Source organism: Macaca mulatta, chromosome 2 (genome assembly GCF_049350105.2).
Source record: "Macaca mulatta isolate MMU2019108-1 chromosome 2, T2T-MMU8v2.0, whole genome shotgun sequence".
Lineage (NCBI taxonomy): Eukaryota > Metazoa > Chordata > Mammalia > Primates > Cercopithecidae > Macaca > Macaca mulatta.
In genome coordinates, this window is record NC_133407.1 from 178,067,114 (window position 1) to 178,082,182 (window position 15,069).

The following is a 15,069-nucleotide window of genomic DNA, read 5'->3' on the forward strand; positions in this document are numbered from 1 at the left end:
ATCACTGTGATCCTTTAGCCTATGACAAGCTTTGACATTGCCATCTACCCTGCTGACAGAAGCACAGATTTGACTTTAGCTAAAATGAGAAATGCTTCATATATGTGGAGATAATTTCCAGGAGTAACTACAAGCAGCTAGGCTAGTATTTGCATAAAGATTAACATATTAGACCAAATACCACCAGCAAGTGAGCAGCTCTCAGAAACTGCTTTCCCAAGATGGGAAAAGATACTGCTTGTGACTGTCATTAAAAAACAAACATAAAACAATTATTTTGTTCACTGTCTCTAATTTGGAACATATCTTTTCTGTTGGATTGGGTTTCTCTGCTATGTAGTAATCTAATCTGTACTTCGTAGTGGGTCCCACAGTCATTTCCCTTTTTTATAATTTTACATAGTGTGTATTAGTCCGTTCTCATGCTGCTAATGAAGACATACCTGAGACTGGGTAATTTATAAACGAAATAGACTTAACAAACTCACAGTTCCATGTGGCTGGGGAGGCCTCACAATCATGCCAGAAGGTGAAGGAGAAGCAAAGGCATGCTTTACATGGCAGCAGGCAAGAGAGCTTGCACAGGGGAACTCCCATTTATAAAACCATCAGATCTCGTGAGGTTTATTTACTACCATGGAAGAGTATGGGGAAACTGCCCTCATGATTCAATTATCTCCACCTGGCCCTGCCCTTGACACATGGGGATTAATTATTACCATTCAAGGTGAGATTTGGGTAGTGACCCAGCCAAATTATACCATAGGGTTTTGCTCTGTTGCCCAGGTTGGAGTACATTGGTGTGATCATAGCTCATTGCAACCTCAAACTCCTAGGCTCAAGTGACCCTCCTGCCTCAGTCTTCTGAGTTGCTGGGATTACAGATGTACACCATGACACCCGCTTTTTGTTTTTGTTTTTTTGGTAGATACAGTGTCTAGCTGTGTTTCTCAGGCTGGTCTTCAATACCTGGCATCAAGAAATCCTGCCACCTTGGCCTCCCAAAATACTGGGATTGCAGGTGTGAGCCACCATGCCCAGCCCCCATTTTCTCTTCTATGTGTGCATTTTATCCTTTAGAAAGTAACAAGCTCTGACACAATTAGTGTTGCTGCCATTCTACAGATGAGGTAATTGAGGCTCAGGGGTTTAGGTATTATGCTCAAGGTCTCACTTCTAATAAATTGTAGATCCATAGTATTCATTTAGAAGTCCAATCAAAGTCTGCTTATTTCTAAAGGTATTTCTATTAAATCATCAAGTTCATCTGTCCCTCAAGGATGCCCTGTGCCCTTTGGGAACACAAAAACAAAGTACGCCCATCTCCCCTTTCATTGTTGCTACTGTTGCTTCATCCAGGATATGGTGGATAGTCAGAATCCAAAAGCTTGCAGGAAAGTGGGTGAGGATGTATGCGTCTGTAAATATGTTTAATAACTACTTCCTAAGTACATGTCACTTAAATAGATTATCCATATTATTTCCATCTCCTTTCCCTGAACCTTGTTGCTGCACAATTTTATAGGTCTGGAGAATAAGTGCCTGAAATGTGAAAACATAAGGAAAAGGTTAATGAAAGCAGTGAGAAAACTTTTTTGATTTCTTTTAGGACTGTTGCCGGTGATCTTTTAGATTCATGTCTCCATTTAGTGTCTGGACACCTGAGTGCTTGCTGATTTGTATGATTGTCCTAATGACCAGTGACATGAATTACTGAAAACCTAATTAGGCCTTTTGAGCTCACAGTATTTTTTTAAGAGACTCTGACATTTGGCGAGGAGTGCGGTGTCAGCAGAATATCTTGCCTGAATATAATTTCTAATTTGAGGAAAGGTATTGGCATGTAATTATGTAGGCACAAAGAAAGAGCAATTGTATGAACCCACCTTGAACGATGAACTTTGGGAACAATGAAAAAGGGCAAATGTGGCCCAGCCTAGGCAAAACACATCACATGCCCAGTCTGTCAAGAGACTTGTGTATGATTTATATACTTAACAATGATCTCTAAATTGCTACCTGGCATTACTACAATAGATTCTTATTTGTTGATACTAAAGTATATTCAATAGTGTATTTCTATATGTTGAGGGTTCTGGGTGGTGAATGTTGGTCCCAGAAAGCTCAAGGGAGGAAGGAAGCATTTTGACAGCACAAAAGACTTATCAGTGGAGTTTTAATAAAATGTCTCTGACTTTTTATGGAACGACTGTTCTTGATATTATCATGACCAATGAGTCAATCAGGAACTCAGTTGCCTGTGAAAAGGTGTACTAGTTAGTTATTGTTACATAATAACAATGTAAAAGTGCAGCGGCTTAAAAACGACAATTATTTATTATTGTGGCCCATATGTCTGTGGATCGTCTGAGAGACAGCTGATGCAGACTGGGCTTTAGTGACATTGGCTGGACTTGCTCATGTAGCTGTGGATTGGCTAGGAGCTCTGCTCCAGGCTGGCCTTGAAAGAGGCACCTGATGTGGTACAGATCTGCTCTGTGTGCCTCTCAACCTCCTCTTGGCATTAGCAGGGTTATTTGCTTCTGTTTTTCTCATGGCAGTGACAAATACAAAAGGGCAAGAGGAAACATAGTAGGCAGCTTCAGGCCGGGGCTCAGAACTAGTGGACTGTTACTTCCATATGATTTTGTTGGCCAAAGCAAATCATATGACCCAATATAGGATCAAGAGTTGGGAAATTATGCTCTGGCACTTTTGTGGAAGGAGCTGCAAAGTCACATGACAAAGGATATGGATATAAGTCAGGGCAACTAATGCAACAAATGGATCATCTAAGAAATGACAGGATGCTTTTGGCAAAAGCTTTTAACTTAAGGAGGCATCTTCTGGTACCTGCACAGACAAGGATGGAGGGAAAAGACTCACACTGTGGTAGCTTCCTCTAAGAAGCTGCTGCCTCCTCAGACCAGAGAGCCATCCCTGCCTGCCTGGGACTCACCTTAAAACTGAACACAAACTTCCCACTTTTATAGAAGCCCTGGGAGGGAAAGCGAGAGAAGAAAATGTGAGCCAGGGACAAACCTAACTGTGTTGACTGGTGCTGATAGTCACATGCTTCATCACACAAAGGCATCGTTTAGCAAATGCTCAGTTAATTGCTATCATAAACACATGTGATTTAAATCTGGAAATTCAAGCTAATTTGGAGACCCAAATCATAACTGAACCGCTCCCTATACTCATTCAAGTTTCCAAACCTCAGCTGCTCCATTCTGGACTTTAATTTTTAAAATGGAATGCAAACTATTTTGGTAAAGCCCACTTGATTTTGCTCCCAACCACAGGATTTCCCCATTGGATCAAAAGCTTGGAAAAATCATTTTAAAGGAGAAACTGAGAAGCAGATTTCCCATTCAGAACCTATACACACATTCATATGTGATATCCAATAATAAGAGTGAGGAATGATGAGGCTGAACCAACAAAAGCTGCCCTGCCCCTGTACCAGATTTTCTTTGGTGCAGTGCCAGGTACTACTGGGCAACAATGCTAAAGAGACTAATGTAAAGTTCACTCCATCTATGTCATAGAAACTTCATGAAATCAACTATATTTCTCAATCAATGTAAACCTTTGAAATGAACACTGAATACATACATTACTATTATTATCAGGACAACAAAAAATATAGTTAAGGGCTGTGGTGGTAACTGTGAAGTACATATTTGATATTTTAATGAGTTTATTTTATTACATTCAAGAAAAGTTAAACCCAGATTAACAGAAGAGTAACAAAGCCACTACAGGCAATCTTTTAATGACATTTCTCTGTAAACAGATTCATCAGTTAGGAACATGCGGGCCTATTGATCTGTTGTTTATGTGGTGTTGTTGCCAATGTGACCAAAAACCCATCACCTTTGCCACAGCTTGTGTGCAGCTATTAGATAAAAAAAAAAAGCTCTTTAAATTAAGAAATATTATAAAAAGATTACTACTTTTGTAGTAATTTAAAATATTTGCAGTAAATAAACCTACAAATATTTCCAATAGTCCTTCTTCTTGGAATCAGATTCAACAATAGGTTATGACTATTTGCTTTCAATTAAAGACTATTTTAAGGTGATTCATAGACAATTATAATCAAGCTAAGAAAAAGAAATTTAGTTATTACCAACAATGTAGTAGCCCAAAATTTCAGAGCAAACTTGTTTTTTAGAAATGGTTTAGCATACAAGGAATGACTCTAATGCTTCAATATACGCCTTTTTGTAACAGAAATATTCCATTTCCTTAATAAGTCATTCCAGGGAGAGTTGTGAATCAGTTTTCAAGCAGTAACCACATCTTATTTAACTAAACCTGTGGTTTCCTTACTGATGAGAATTCAAAGAATTACACAGAGCTGTCCAAAACTGCTATCTCTGTGCAAGTGAACCTCTCAGATGTTATGTGAATCAAGCTGTGAATTTAAACTGCTAATTGAAGCTAAAATTTTTATGGTCTACCTGAGAAAGCAGAATCAAAAGAAAGATATTTTTGGGAAATCTTAAAATGTTACTTTATTAACTCCAATATAGTCCAAATTGAGTTTCTGACAGCGTCCAAAGGTACTTTTTTTATTTTTATTTTTCCCTGAGACAGGGTCTTGCTCAGTAGCCTAAGCTGGAGTGCAGTGGAGCAATCACTGCAGTGTCCACCTTCTGGGTTCCAGTGATCTACCCATCTCAGCCTCCCAGGTAGCCGGAACTACAGGCCTGTGCCACCCCACCTGGTTAATTGTTTGTGTCTTTTGTAGAGATGGAGAGATAGGGTTTCACCACGTTGCCCCGGCTGGGCTCAAGCAGTCCTTCCACCTTGGCCTCCCAAAGTGTTGGGGATACAGGTATGAGCCACTGTGCCTAGCCCTAGAATTTTCTTTTTTTAATCAAATACTGTACTTACTGGAGACTGTAGCCTTTGCTCTCTGATAATACATGGTCTTTCAAAGAATGAAAAAACATTATTTTGAGCCTTTGTGATATTGAGGCTGTCACTTGTTTCTTGGTAGTATAGAGATTATATGATTAGGTTTACTCAAACCAATTTTATTGCAACTATTGGGTCTAATGCACTGTTGGACCTTTGACTTACAAACGCCTCCCATCAAAGCATCATCAATATTTCCACCTCTTAGCTGCTTTCTATTTCTGACAAATATTTTGTAGTCCTTCAAACAATTTCTTTTCTGTTAAGCAAATCCTATGTTCTCTCTTCAAAAAACAAACAAACAAAAAGGGATAAAATAGCCCACAGTGTGTGTGTGTGTGTGTGTGTGTGTGTGGTATTGTCTGCCTCTGTGTATTTGTGTGCATGTGCATGCACCTAATTGAAGATCTTTTCTCTCATTTAGGGGCTTGATCATTACAGGGCAAAATCTTTCCCAGAGATAGCCAGTAAAAAGGCATAAGACAAATAACTGGAGAATCAGATCTGCTTTTGGAGTCATGTGCCTGGGTATTCATTTTCTAATGAATATTTGTGCACATTAAAATCATTTATCAGGAAAAAATGTGAGAAGCAGAATTAGGATAAAAAGAAGAAATTGGATTAGAATGAGGATGAACAGTTGAAGATTGTGTGATAAGAAAAAAACGGGCCCCAGTTTTCTGGCTTCATGTAAAAATACAGAGTATTTTTTAAAAAGTTTTAATGAAGAAGCCTACATAAAAAATATATATTCAGTGTTTAACTGAAGTATTTCCTATTGTGAAAGTGTAATGTTTACACAGCCCAATATACTGCACTAACTTTTCAAATAGGAGTTAGTTCAATTTAATTCCTTAGACATAAGATTAAAATGCAGCTAACATTTATACTATCATTTATTGTTTTCAAAGCAGTTTTAATATATGTCTTATTTATAATCATACTACCTTGAATATCAATGGCGCTTAGTTGTTAGAAAAACAAATAGGTTATTTAATGCTAATCTATCTTTTTGTTAGTCTCTCCAAGTGTAGACAGATGTACATTCTTATAATGGGATGATAAACAATATAATGAATCGAGTCTGAACTTTAGCAACTTGAGCATGGGTCCTGGCTCAACCACTCTGTATCTGGAATTGTGAAAAAGTTATTTGCATTGAGTCTTCATCTTTAAAATAGACATCACACCTCTCCTATCAGATAAATTCAATGAAACATTATTTAAAACATGCACCAATACAGTATCTGTCTCATAATAGGCACTTAGTATATAATGGCATATGTGATGTTTAAAAATATGATGTGGAATATATTATACATTCTAATAACATGTCTAATATGTTTAATCCAAATACTGTTGAAAAGTTATGCAATTTTGCCCTTCTGAATGATTTAAATATTTCAGAATAATCCTTTTATCAATGGTATAACCAGTCTATGTGTCAATTAATGTTTTCCAATTTTACATATTATGAAAAGGAGCATTCTTTAGAGGAACTTAGGGAAGTATGTAGACTGGGGCAAGGACTCAGATCTAGTTTGATACCCAACTTATCTACTTTGAAGCCAAGTGCATTTGGGAATTATGAAGTTCCTCTAAACCTCAGGTTTTCAGCTGTTAAATGAGGGGGATATTTAGTACTGTTTACAACTGTTAACTGTTAACCGTTAATGTATGAATGACCCTAGCACATAGTATGGGCTCAATAAATGTTAATTTCCTTCTCTTATGTACACAGCTGGCTTTACCTTATTTTGGAGGGAATATGTTTTCTGAAAGTTCAGGCCTGGGTAATTCCAAATGACAATCTGAATAGAACGTTATTAGCAGAAGTGAACAAATATGAAAATGTTCTCTTAATTAAGGTCCTAGGACAGTTACCCGGGACATCCAAGAGTAAGTATGATCCTATCATTGAAGACAGATGCATTATAGAATCAATCACTGGTGAAATCTGGGGACTAGCTGAGGTAGCCCACCTGACCTAGTAGGAAGGCATGGGGAATTTTATTTTTCTGCACTCCTTCTCTGGAAAGATGGAGAGTCACAGTGAGTTTTTCACTATTTGATAAAGACCATCACTTTCCACACATGAACATTCTACTTTAGACAAGAGTCAGACAGCTGTGAGAGACCTGTGAAGACATATTTCAGTTTTATTATCTTTTAGGCATAGACGGGTATGTTAATCCATTTCCACATATAATTCCTATTATCACATACAGGGAGTGAACCTTGAACCTGCAAGACCTGTTTCCTGTTGCCGAAGAATTAAATGGGAGAGCCGAAACCTCAGAAGGTGAGGATTTGGAATTCTTTTTCTTCTCAGCATCTCTGTGCACGTGGCAGCCATTAAACGAGTAAGCTTTCCTCTTTATCCAGGCACTGATGCGATGGTAACAATGCTCTTTTTTCCCCGGCAAACTTTCTGCTTTAGGTCCAGAGCTCTGAGTGTCTCATGTTCTGCTCTGAAGGTTCTGACAGCTGTTTTTGGACTTAATGAACCATTGCAAGTGGAAACCAAGAAATAATTGTAGCGTAACCCTCTCTTTCTATTGTCATGTTGCTTCTTTCTGCAAATATATCTTAGAAGTTAGACTTTAAACCTTTGATCTCCCGCACCAAAAGAAAAAATAATATTTATATGGAAGTAATTTTATTTTAGTGTTTGTGATTTAATGTGGAGAGCAGGTGTTTAAAAATTTTAGAATTTCTTTAACAAAATTCTAAAGAGAAAATAAAAAAGAAATCACAGTATTTACAGAGATAACAGAATGGCTTAGCCATGCAAAACAAATAACTTTGGTTTTTCCCCTTTTACTTTGGTTTAAATATTGACCAAGATTTAATTTTTTTTTCCTGCCAAATAAAACTTCAAGAAAAGTTTAGAGGCAAAATAACATATTTTCTTTTTTTCCCATAATATTTTATACAGCATTGAGTCTAAGAATATTTTATGCATTTAATCCATACCAATGCACTACAGGAAGCTTTTATTAAACGGAGTCACTATTGCCCAGACAGTAAATGGTTTACAAATGTACAATAACATATGTTTCTAAAGAATGCAGAAGTGGCAAAATATTATTCCTATTCTCATCTGACTTTAATTTTCAATTTATGTTCATTGCCTTCATAATTTTTTATTTCATGAGTCTAAGAAACAAACACCAGTTTTCCTTTTCCTTTCAAATAACATAGCTCTATACCTAGAAATCTGATGTTCATTGATCTTCCCTTTAAAGTTGTGTAAATCCTGGGAAAGAAATGGCTGTGCAGTGTTTTCCCAGAAACCAGGCTTCTGCCTGAAAGAGCAAAGTTTAAAAGTCTAGTCACAAGTAGCCCATATCCAGTCTACTTCAAAAAGTTTCCATTTATACTACCACCCCAAAAATTTCCTCGAGCATAAAACATGTTTATAAAGTTACAAATTGGAATGTAACTAAAGATACATAGACATTTTATTATTACACTTTCATGTACTGCTTGATAAATTATGTATCAGTTAAAAACACTAAATTATCTGCAAGTGCATTCAGTATCTGTAGGGAAGTTAACAAAAACACACACGAAAAAAATATATATTCTATATTCTGTGGAAAATAACACGGCTTTGATAATGACCACTGTTAAAAACTCTAATTCTGACTGATATCTTTTTAAACATGAAGTAGGTATAATTTTAAGGCAGTGGATAACCCAAAGGATTTAACACCAATTTGTAATTACAGCGATTTACTTTGTGATCTATGAAAATGGGAATGTTGACCATGATTTTTCCAAAGTGTCTCTCACACATGCTTGTGTTTTTTCTTTTGACAGAAAATAATTTATTAGCAGGTGTCTGTAGAGGTAAGTGCTACCAAATTCTGTTTTATGTCTTTTTTAGAATAGGTAAAATTGTCAGTTTGGGAGTACCGTTATGTATGTGTGTCTATATGCATCTGTGATTTACTTCTGAGAGTCTGCTGGTGGCACATCAAAGAGTCGGCTCTTATGGTGTCTATCACTCTGACTCTTGGCATCCCCTCCCTTGTGATAAAAATCACAGTTTTTGATTAGGGCAATGTGAGTGTCCCCAGTCTTCACAAGCTGCCACCTTTGGGTTTTAGGTGCTTGTGAGAAAGTTTGGGGCATTACTGATAGCAATCAGAATCAGAAATGTACCTGCTCAGATTATCCATATAAACAATTGAAATAAAAACATTACATTGTACATCAGATTAACAGCAACTCCCAGAACAAAGCTTACAGTGTATAAAAATAGCTACGTAAAAAATTTACATAAAAGGCAAACCAAAAAGAAATCCTCAGTGCAGACATTTACGGAAAAAAAATTGAACCAAACACAACATATGACCTATTATCATGGCTGCCAAAACTTGGTCTTACTGTTTGTAATTAAATTTCCTTGTTTTACTTGAGATAATTCTCTAAAAACCTGTAACAGCTTGGTAGAATGAACTGCTTAATACTTGAACCATGAATTGCTGTCAATGTCTTTATTTATGTCTTAAATACAATCCACGTTCATGCTTCAATTGGTCTATATGATTTTTATCTCTGAAATGAAAAAAAAGCATACTTTAGATAAGCTGCCATAGCAGTAATTTTTTTTTTTTAACATCAACAGACACTTTGTACTAAAAGTAATTTAGTGAATTACTTTACAGGAGGGCCTTTTATAAAACTCCACTGTCCCCCAGCCCATCTATAATCTCAGGCATTGCTGCATCCATTCTACAAATAATTTTTGGAATTATTCAGAGTGTTCTTTTTTTTTTTTTTTTGTAAAATTAATACTAATGCAAGCTTTTTCAAGAAAATATTTCATTGCATTTCTCTTTAGGTTAAAAATATACTCATGCCTTCAAATCACGCTATTTCGTGGGATGTGCCTTCAAGTACAGTTTTTCATTGAGAAGTTACTCTGTACAATTTTGAAGAAAACAGTAGTTAAAATCTATGTTTACAAAGGACTGGGGAAAAGAACCCTAGAGAAGTGGAAAAAGCAAACAAACAAAAGAAGTCGTGTGGGAATGCTGCATACTTGACCTCCAATGAAAGGCAAGATAGAGAAGCAATCCAGTTCTGATTTCTTTCACCCCATCAGTTTAAAAACCTGGCTTTCAGGTTTTAAAAAAACAAGTCTTATTTCAATTATTCTATTGTTCTCCCCTGTGTGCATCCTTTTAAATTCAGTACTTTCCCACACCCCATTCTTACTATGGGATTAACTTGGATGACCCACTCAAATTGTGACTTGTGGTTTATTTATAATGAACCCGAGGTTTACTGTGGCGGTCGGGGCTTTTCATATCATATTGGTAAGCTATAGTAGCAGTTATTCTAAAAGACACATTAAATAGTTAGTGCAAATGGCTCTCCTATTTGGTTGGTTTAAGGGAACACAAATAAAAAGAAAAACCTCAAATTGTAGGTGGCAATGCTATGGAAACATACTCCTTTTTGAGACTGTCTTAAAAATCACACACAGCTATTTTATATGTTAAATATATATAACATATGTAACAGACATATGCCTCTACATATGTGCATATCGACACATGGATACATATATACACATATACATACATATACTACCTATAAAAGCATATGTGTATATGTATACACACATGCACAAGTTTGTTAGACTTTTCATTAAAATGATTTGGGATATTGGCTGTATAAATACACTCACGCTTTTATTAAATCCCTAGATTAAATTTTTTTTTTAAATTTTTATATTTTGAGACAGAATCTCATTCTGTCACCCAGATTGGAGTGCAGCGGCACCATCTCAGCTCACTGCAACCCTCACCTCCTGGGTTCGAGTGATTCCCCTGCCTCAGCCACCTGAGTAGCTGGGATTATAGGTGCTTGCCACCAGGACTGGCTCATTTTTGTATTTTTAGTAGAGACACAGGGTTTCACCACATTGGCCAAGCTGGTCTCGAACTCCTAGTCTCCAGTGATCCACCTGCCTCAGCCTCCCAGTGTTGGGATTACAGGCATGAGCCACCGCACCCAGCTTAAAATTTTTATATTTTAAAAGTATTTTCATAATCATTTATTTAAAGTAAATTTAAGGTATTAGAATCTGTTCTTATTGAACCCAAATACTAATTCAAAAAATAAAGCTTCTTTGCACTTAAAGTTTTTGCATTAAAATATAAAATGCTAATTGAATGTTAACATCTCATAGTTGGTTTTTATTATTCAGAGGATAATGATTATTTTGAGGAGGGAGGTGGGGAGACAGGTAAGTGTCCATTCTTCCAAAAACATTTTCTGAATCACAAAAGTTTCCTTTTGAAAAACTCTGTTCCTGTTTTGAGAGGATGTGGAGAAATAGGAACGCTTTTACACTGTTGGTGGGAGTGTAAATTAGTGCAACCATTGTGGAAGATGGTACGGCGATTCCTCAAGGATCTAGAGTCAGAAATACCATTTGACCCAGCAATCCCATTACTGAGTATATAACAAAAGGATTATAAGCCATTCTACTATAAAGACACATGCGTATGTATGTTTATTGCAGCACTGTTCACAATAGCAAAGACTTGGAACCAACCCAAATGTCCATCGATGATAGACTGGATAAAGAAAATGTCGCACATATACACCAGGAATACTATGCAGCTGTAAAAAAGGGTGAGTTCATGTCCATTGCAGGGACATGCATGAAGCTGGAAACCATCATTCTCAGCAAACTAACACAGGAACAGAAAACCAGACACCGCATGTTCTCACTCACAAGTGGGAGTTGAACAATGAGAACACACGGACACAGGGAGGGGAACACCACACACTGGGGCCTGTTGGGAGGTGGGAGGTTAGGGGAGGGAGAGCATTAGGAGAAATACCTAATGTAGATGATGGATTGATAGCAAACCACCATGGCACGTGTATACCTATGTAATCTGCACGTTCTGCACATGTATCCCAGAACTTAAAGTATAATAAAAAGAAAAAAAACAAACCTCTCTTCCTGTTTTGAAAGCTGTAATTATGAAGCATCTTAACGTAAAGGCTTTCATCTTTAAGGATGTTTCTTACTTGCTAGGGAATTATTTCTATGAAACTCATACAGACTACTCACCTGGACAACTAGGACAGTTTCTCTCTTAGGCTTCAGTTTTGTGATTGTTTTCTTCTAACTTTTTGTTTTCTTCCATATTACCGAGGTCCTTGTTTACATGTTTTGATGCAGTCCTGTAAGAGAAATAAACTTCATCACATTGACACATACATGTTCAACTTTTATATTTAATTTTAAGATTTGAATTAATGTATCTTTGAAAAGCAAATGTTTCACAGCAAACCGCTAGGCAAAAATTTCATCTGTGAGCCTTGACTGATAACAGTGCACATTCTGCTGAAACAAGTTTGGTGATAGGTTTGCAGTAAATGTATGCTTAAAGAAAAAAAAATCAATTATTTTGAACACAGACTCTACAACACTTTGTTGCATCATGTTTTTAGCTAGGTTATTTTTCTCTCCAATTTCTGGGAAGTAACTCATTTGATAGTGTAAATTTTCTTTCTAAGTGAATTTTCTGCAAAAAAATTTCTTAGGACATTTCATGAAGGCCTTTTCCCTTTTGGTGTTCCCTATCATGTATCCCAGTTGAACCAAAGCCCTATGTCTATCTTTATAGATTCTGTTTTACTGAATACATCAGCAACAAGATTATTGAGACCAAGTTTATGATAGAACATTGACAACAGAAGCTACAGCAACTCTTAACATGGCTAGTTCTCAAATTATGGTCCCAGACCTGCAGTATCAGCATCCCCTGTGAACTTGTGAGAAATGCAGATTCTTGGGCCCTACAACAGAACTACAGAAACAGAAACAGAAACTGTGGGGATGGGACCTGCAATCTCTGTTAACTCCTCAGATGATTCCACTGCCTGCCACAGTTTGAAAACCAATGCCTTAGCAGCTACTATGATTACCCATGCCTAGACTCTATTCGTTAAGACATGAAATCAGGTTTTCTTAATTACACAATTAAGGTTTTGTGGCTAACTAGGAGAAATCAGAGCAAATGGTAGCTGTATGTCCAAGAGTGCATCCTTCCTTCCTTCCTTCCCTTCCTCCCTCCCTCCCTCCCTCCCTTCCTTTCCTCCCAGCATCCAGAATAAGAGACAAGTGCAGACCATTATAAGCCCTTGCAGGGCTTACACTGCCCAAAGGCTATTACAACCTGAATTCTCACATAATAGTTTTACCTGCTATTGTAATTTGTACATAAATGGAATCATCTCACATGCATTCATTTGTGTTTGCCTTTTATTTAAACTCAACCTTAAGTTTGTGACATACATGTATAATGGTGCATATGATTATAGATTGTTCATTCTCATTGGTCTATAGGGTGTCATAGGGTGAATAAACCATAATGTATTTATTTATTTTACTGGTGATTGCTATTCTTGCTCTTTCTTCTGCAATTTCAATTTTATACATAACTTATACATTGTGTGTGTTTCCACATGTTTCTTATGCTCTTGTTGGTCTTGGTTGTTCTTTTTCCTCTCTGTGCTTCGATCTGGGTGTCTTCTATTGATATGTTTTCCAGTTTCCTTCTCCTGTGCTCTGCTGTGGCCCATTTGTGTTAAATTCATCCACTGAAAAAGTTAGTGTTTAATATTATGTCTTTAGGTTCCAAAACGTCAATTTGATCCCTTAAAATCAAATTGACATTTTGGAACTGAAAGATTTCATTCTTTTTATCTTTTGAATCATCGCATTTCAATTCTCTATTCCTTTTATTTTTTTTTTTTTGAGTATGTTTTCTCACACATTTTCTTATATATTATTTGTAGTTATTTTCATTGCCTTATCTATTAACAACAATATTCAAATAATTCAGTTGTTTGCTTATCTTATTTACTTTTTCTCTTGATTATTGATTGTATTTTCCTGACTCTTTGCATATCTTGTCCTTTTATATTTTGCTGACTCAATCAACAAAAGAACTGTAGAGACTCTACAGAACGCTCTTTTCTATCAGATATGGCTCCCTCTTTCCTTTGTCAGGCCGAGGGGCTGATTACCACAATTCTGTCAGGTATTGACCTACGTTGGAGCCCCACTGCAATTTTAGTAAAATTTGGTCTACCTTTGGCTTGCTCCTATTCCTAAGGCATGGTTCTTTCAGGCTTCTAATTGACATCCTAGAAAGTATCCGTTTCTTTAGCTCTAAAAATGCAGAGAAATCCAGCTTTTCCCTTCAAGCTCTTAGCTCAGTTCTCCATCCATCTGCCCCATGAAACACTGAGATGTGAGAAATCTTGTTTCCTTGACTTGAACATAAGATCTTTGAGAACAACAGCCTTGTTTTATTTATATTTTATCCATAACACATAAGACCGTGACTAGCACATGGTAGGCATCCAACAGATCGTTATTCTATTAAGTTGAACTGACGTGATCATAAAATGTCTATTTCCTTCTACTATTCCTTAATATATTAGTGCTCACCACTATGAAGTCCATACATACCCAGCTGCTTTTTTTATAAGTAGGTGGACAGAATACTACATTGAAATGACAGAACTTGAGTAATTGTTAATCCAGCCTTTCCAGATAGTTCTGTACACAATTATATGCATAAACATGTCTTTGATTATTCTAATAGCTACTAACTCTATATTCTAATAACTATAATTTCTATAAATCAGTAAGAATTGTGGCAATTTTAAAAAGCCACATAATCCCCAAAATCTCTTCTCTCCTTTTTTTTTCTTCCCCTTGTCTTCTCTCACCCCTCTAAATTTTTTCTCTATTCCATTCCTTCTTTCTTTTTCTACTTCTCCATTTGCTTTCTCTTTTTGTCTGTTTTCTTTTAAACTCATTTCATTAACTTTCACTCCTTTCATCTAAAGTAAGAATTATAACTTGTTTGGAGCAAGTAGACAGTGATAGATAAAAAAGTCAACATTCAGTAAGTAAATCCTAAAAAATAAAATAAAATAAATCAACAATGTAATACATGAGGACAGTGACTACTATAATATAATATAAATTGCATATAATTAATATAATATAAATTGCAATTTTAATTTGTTTCAAGTTGCCTTGACTTGTATGGTAAGAATAAAGCCATATTCTCATTAAGTGTGCAA

General features: G+C 36.3%; 1 protein-coding gene across 4 annotated transcripts in view; it reads right to left on the reverse strand.

The window, feature by feature from the left end:
- Window positions 1-7,066: 7,066 nt before the first annotated feature.
- ALCAM (activated leukocyte cell adhesion molecule) overlaps window positions 7,067-15,069 on the reverse strand; it is a 207,610-nt gene continuing 199,607 nt past the window's right edge. For 3 of the 4 annotated variants that reach the window (XM_015129726.3, XM_077990508.1, XM_077990507.1), the window contains 2 exons: window positions 12,035-12,147; window positions 7,071-9,495 (listed from right to left, as the gene is read on the reverse strand). In XM_015129726.3, coding sequence (XP_014985212.1) covers window positions 12,060-12,147 — 88 coding nt within the window. In that variant the 3' untranslated portion in view covers window positions 7,071-9,495; window positions 12,035-12,059. 4 annotated transcript variants of the gene reach the window in all.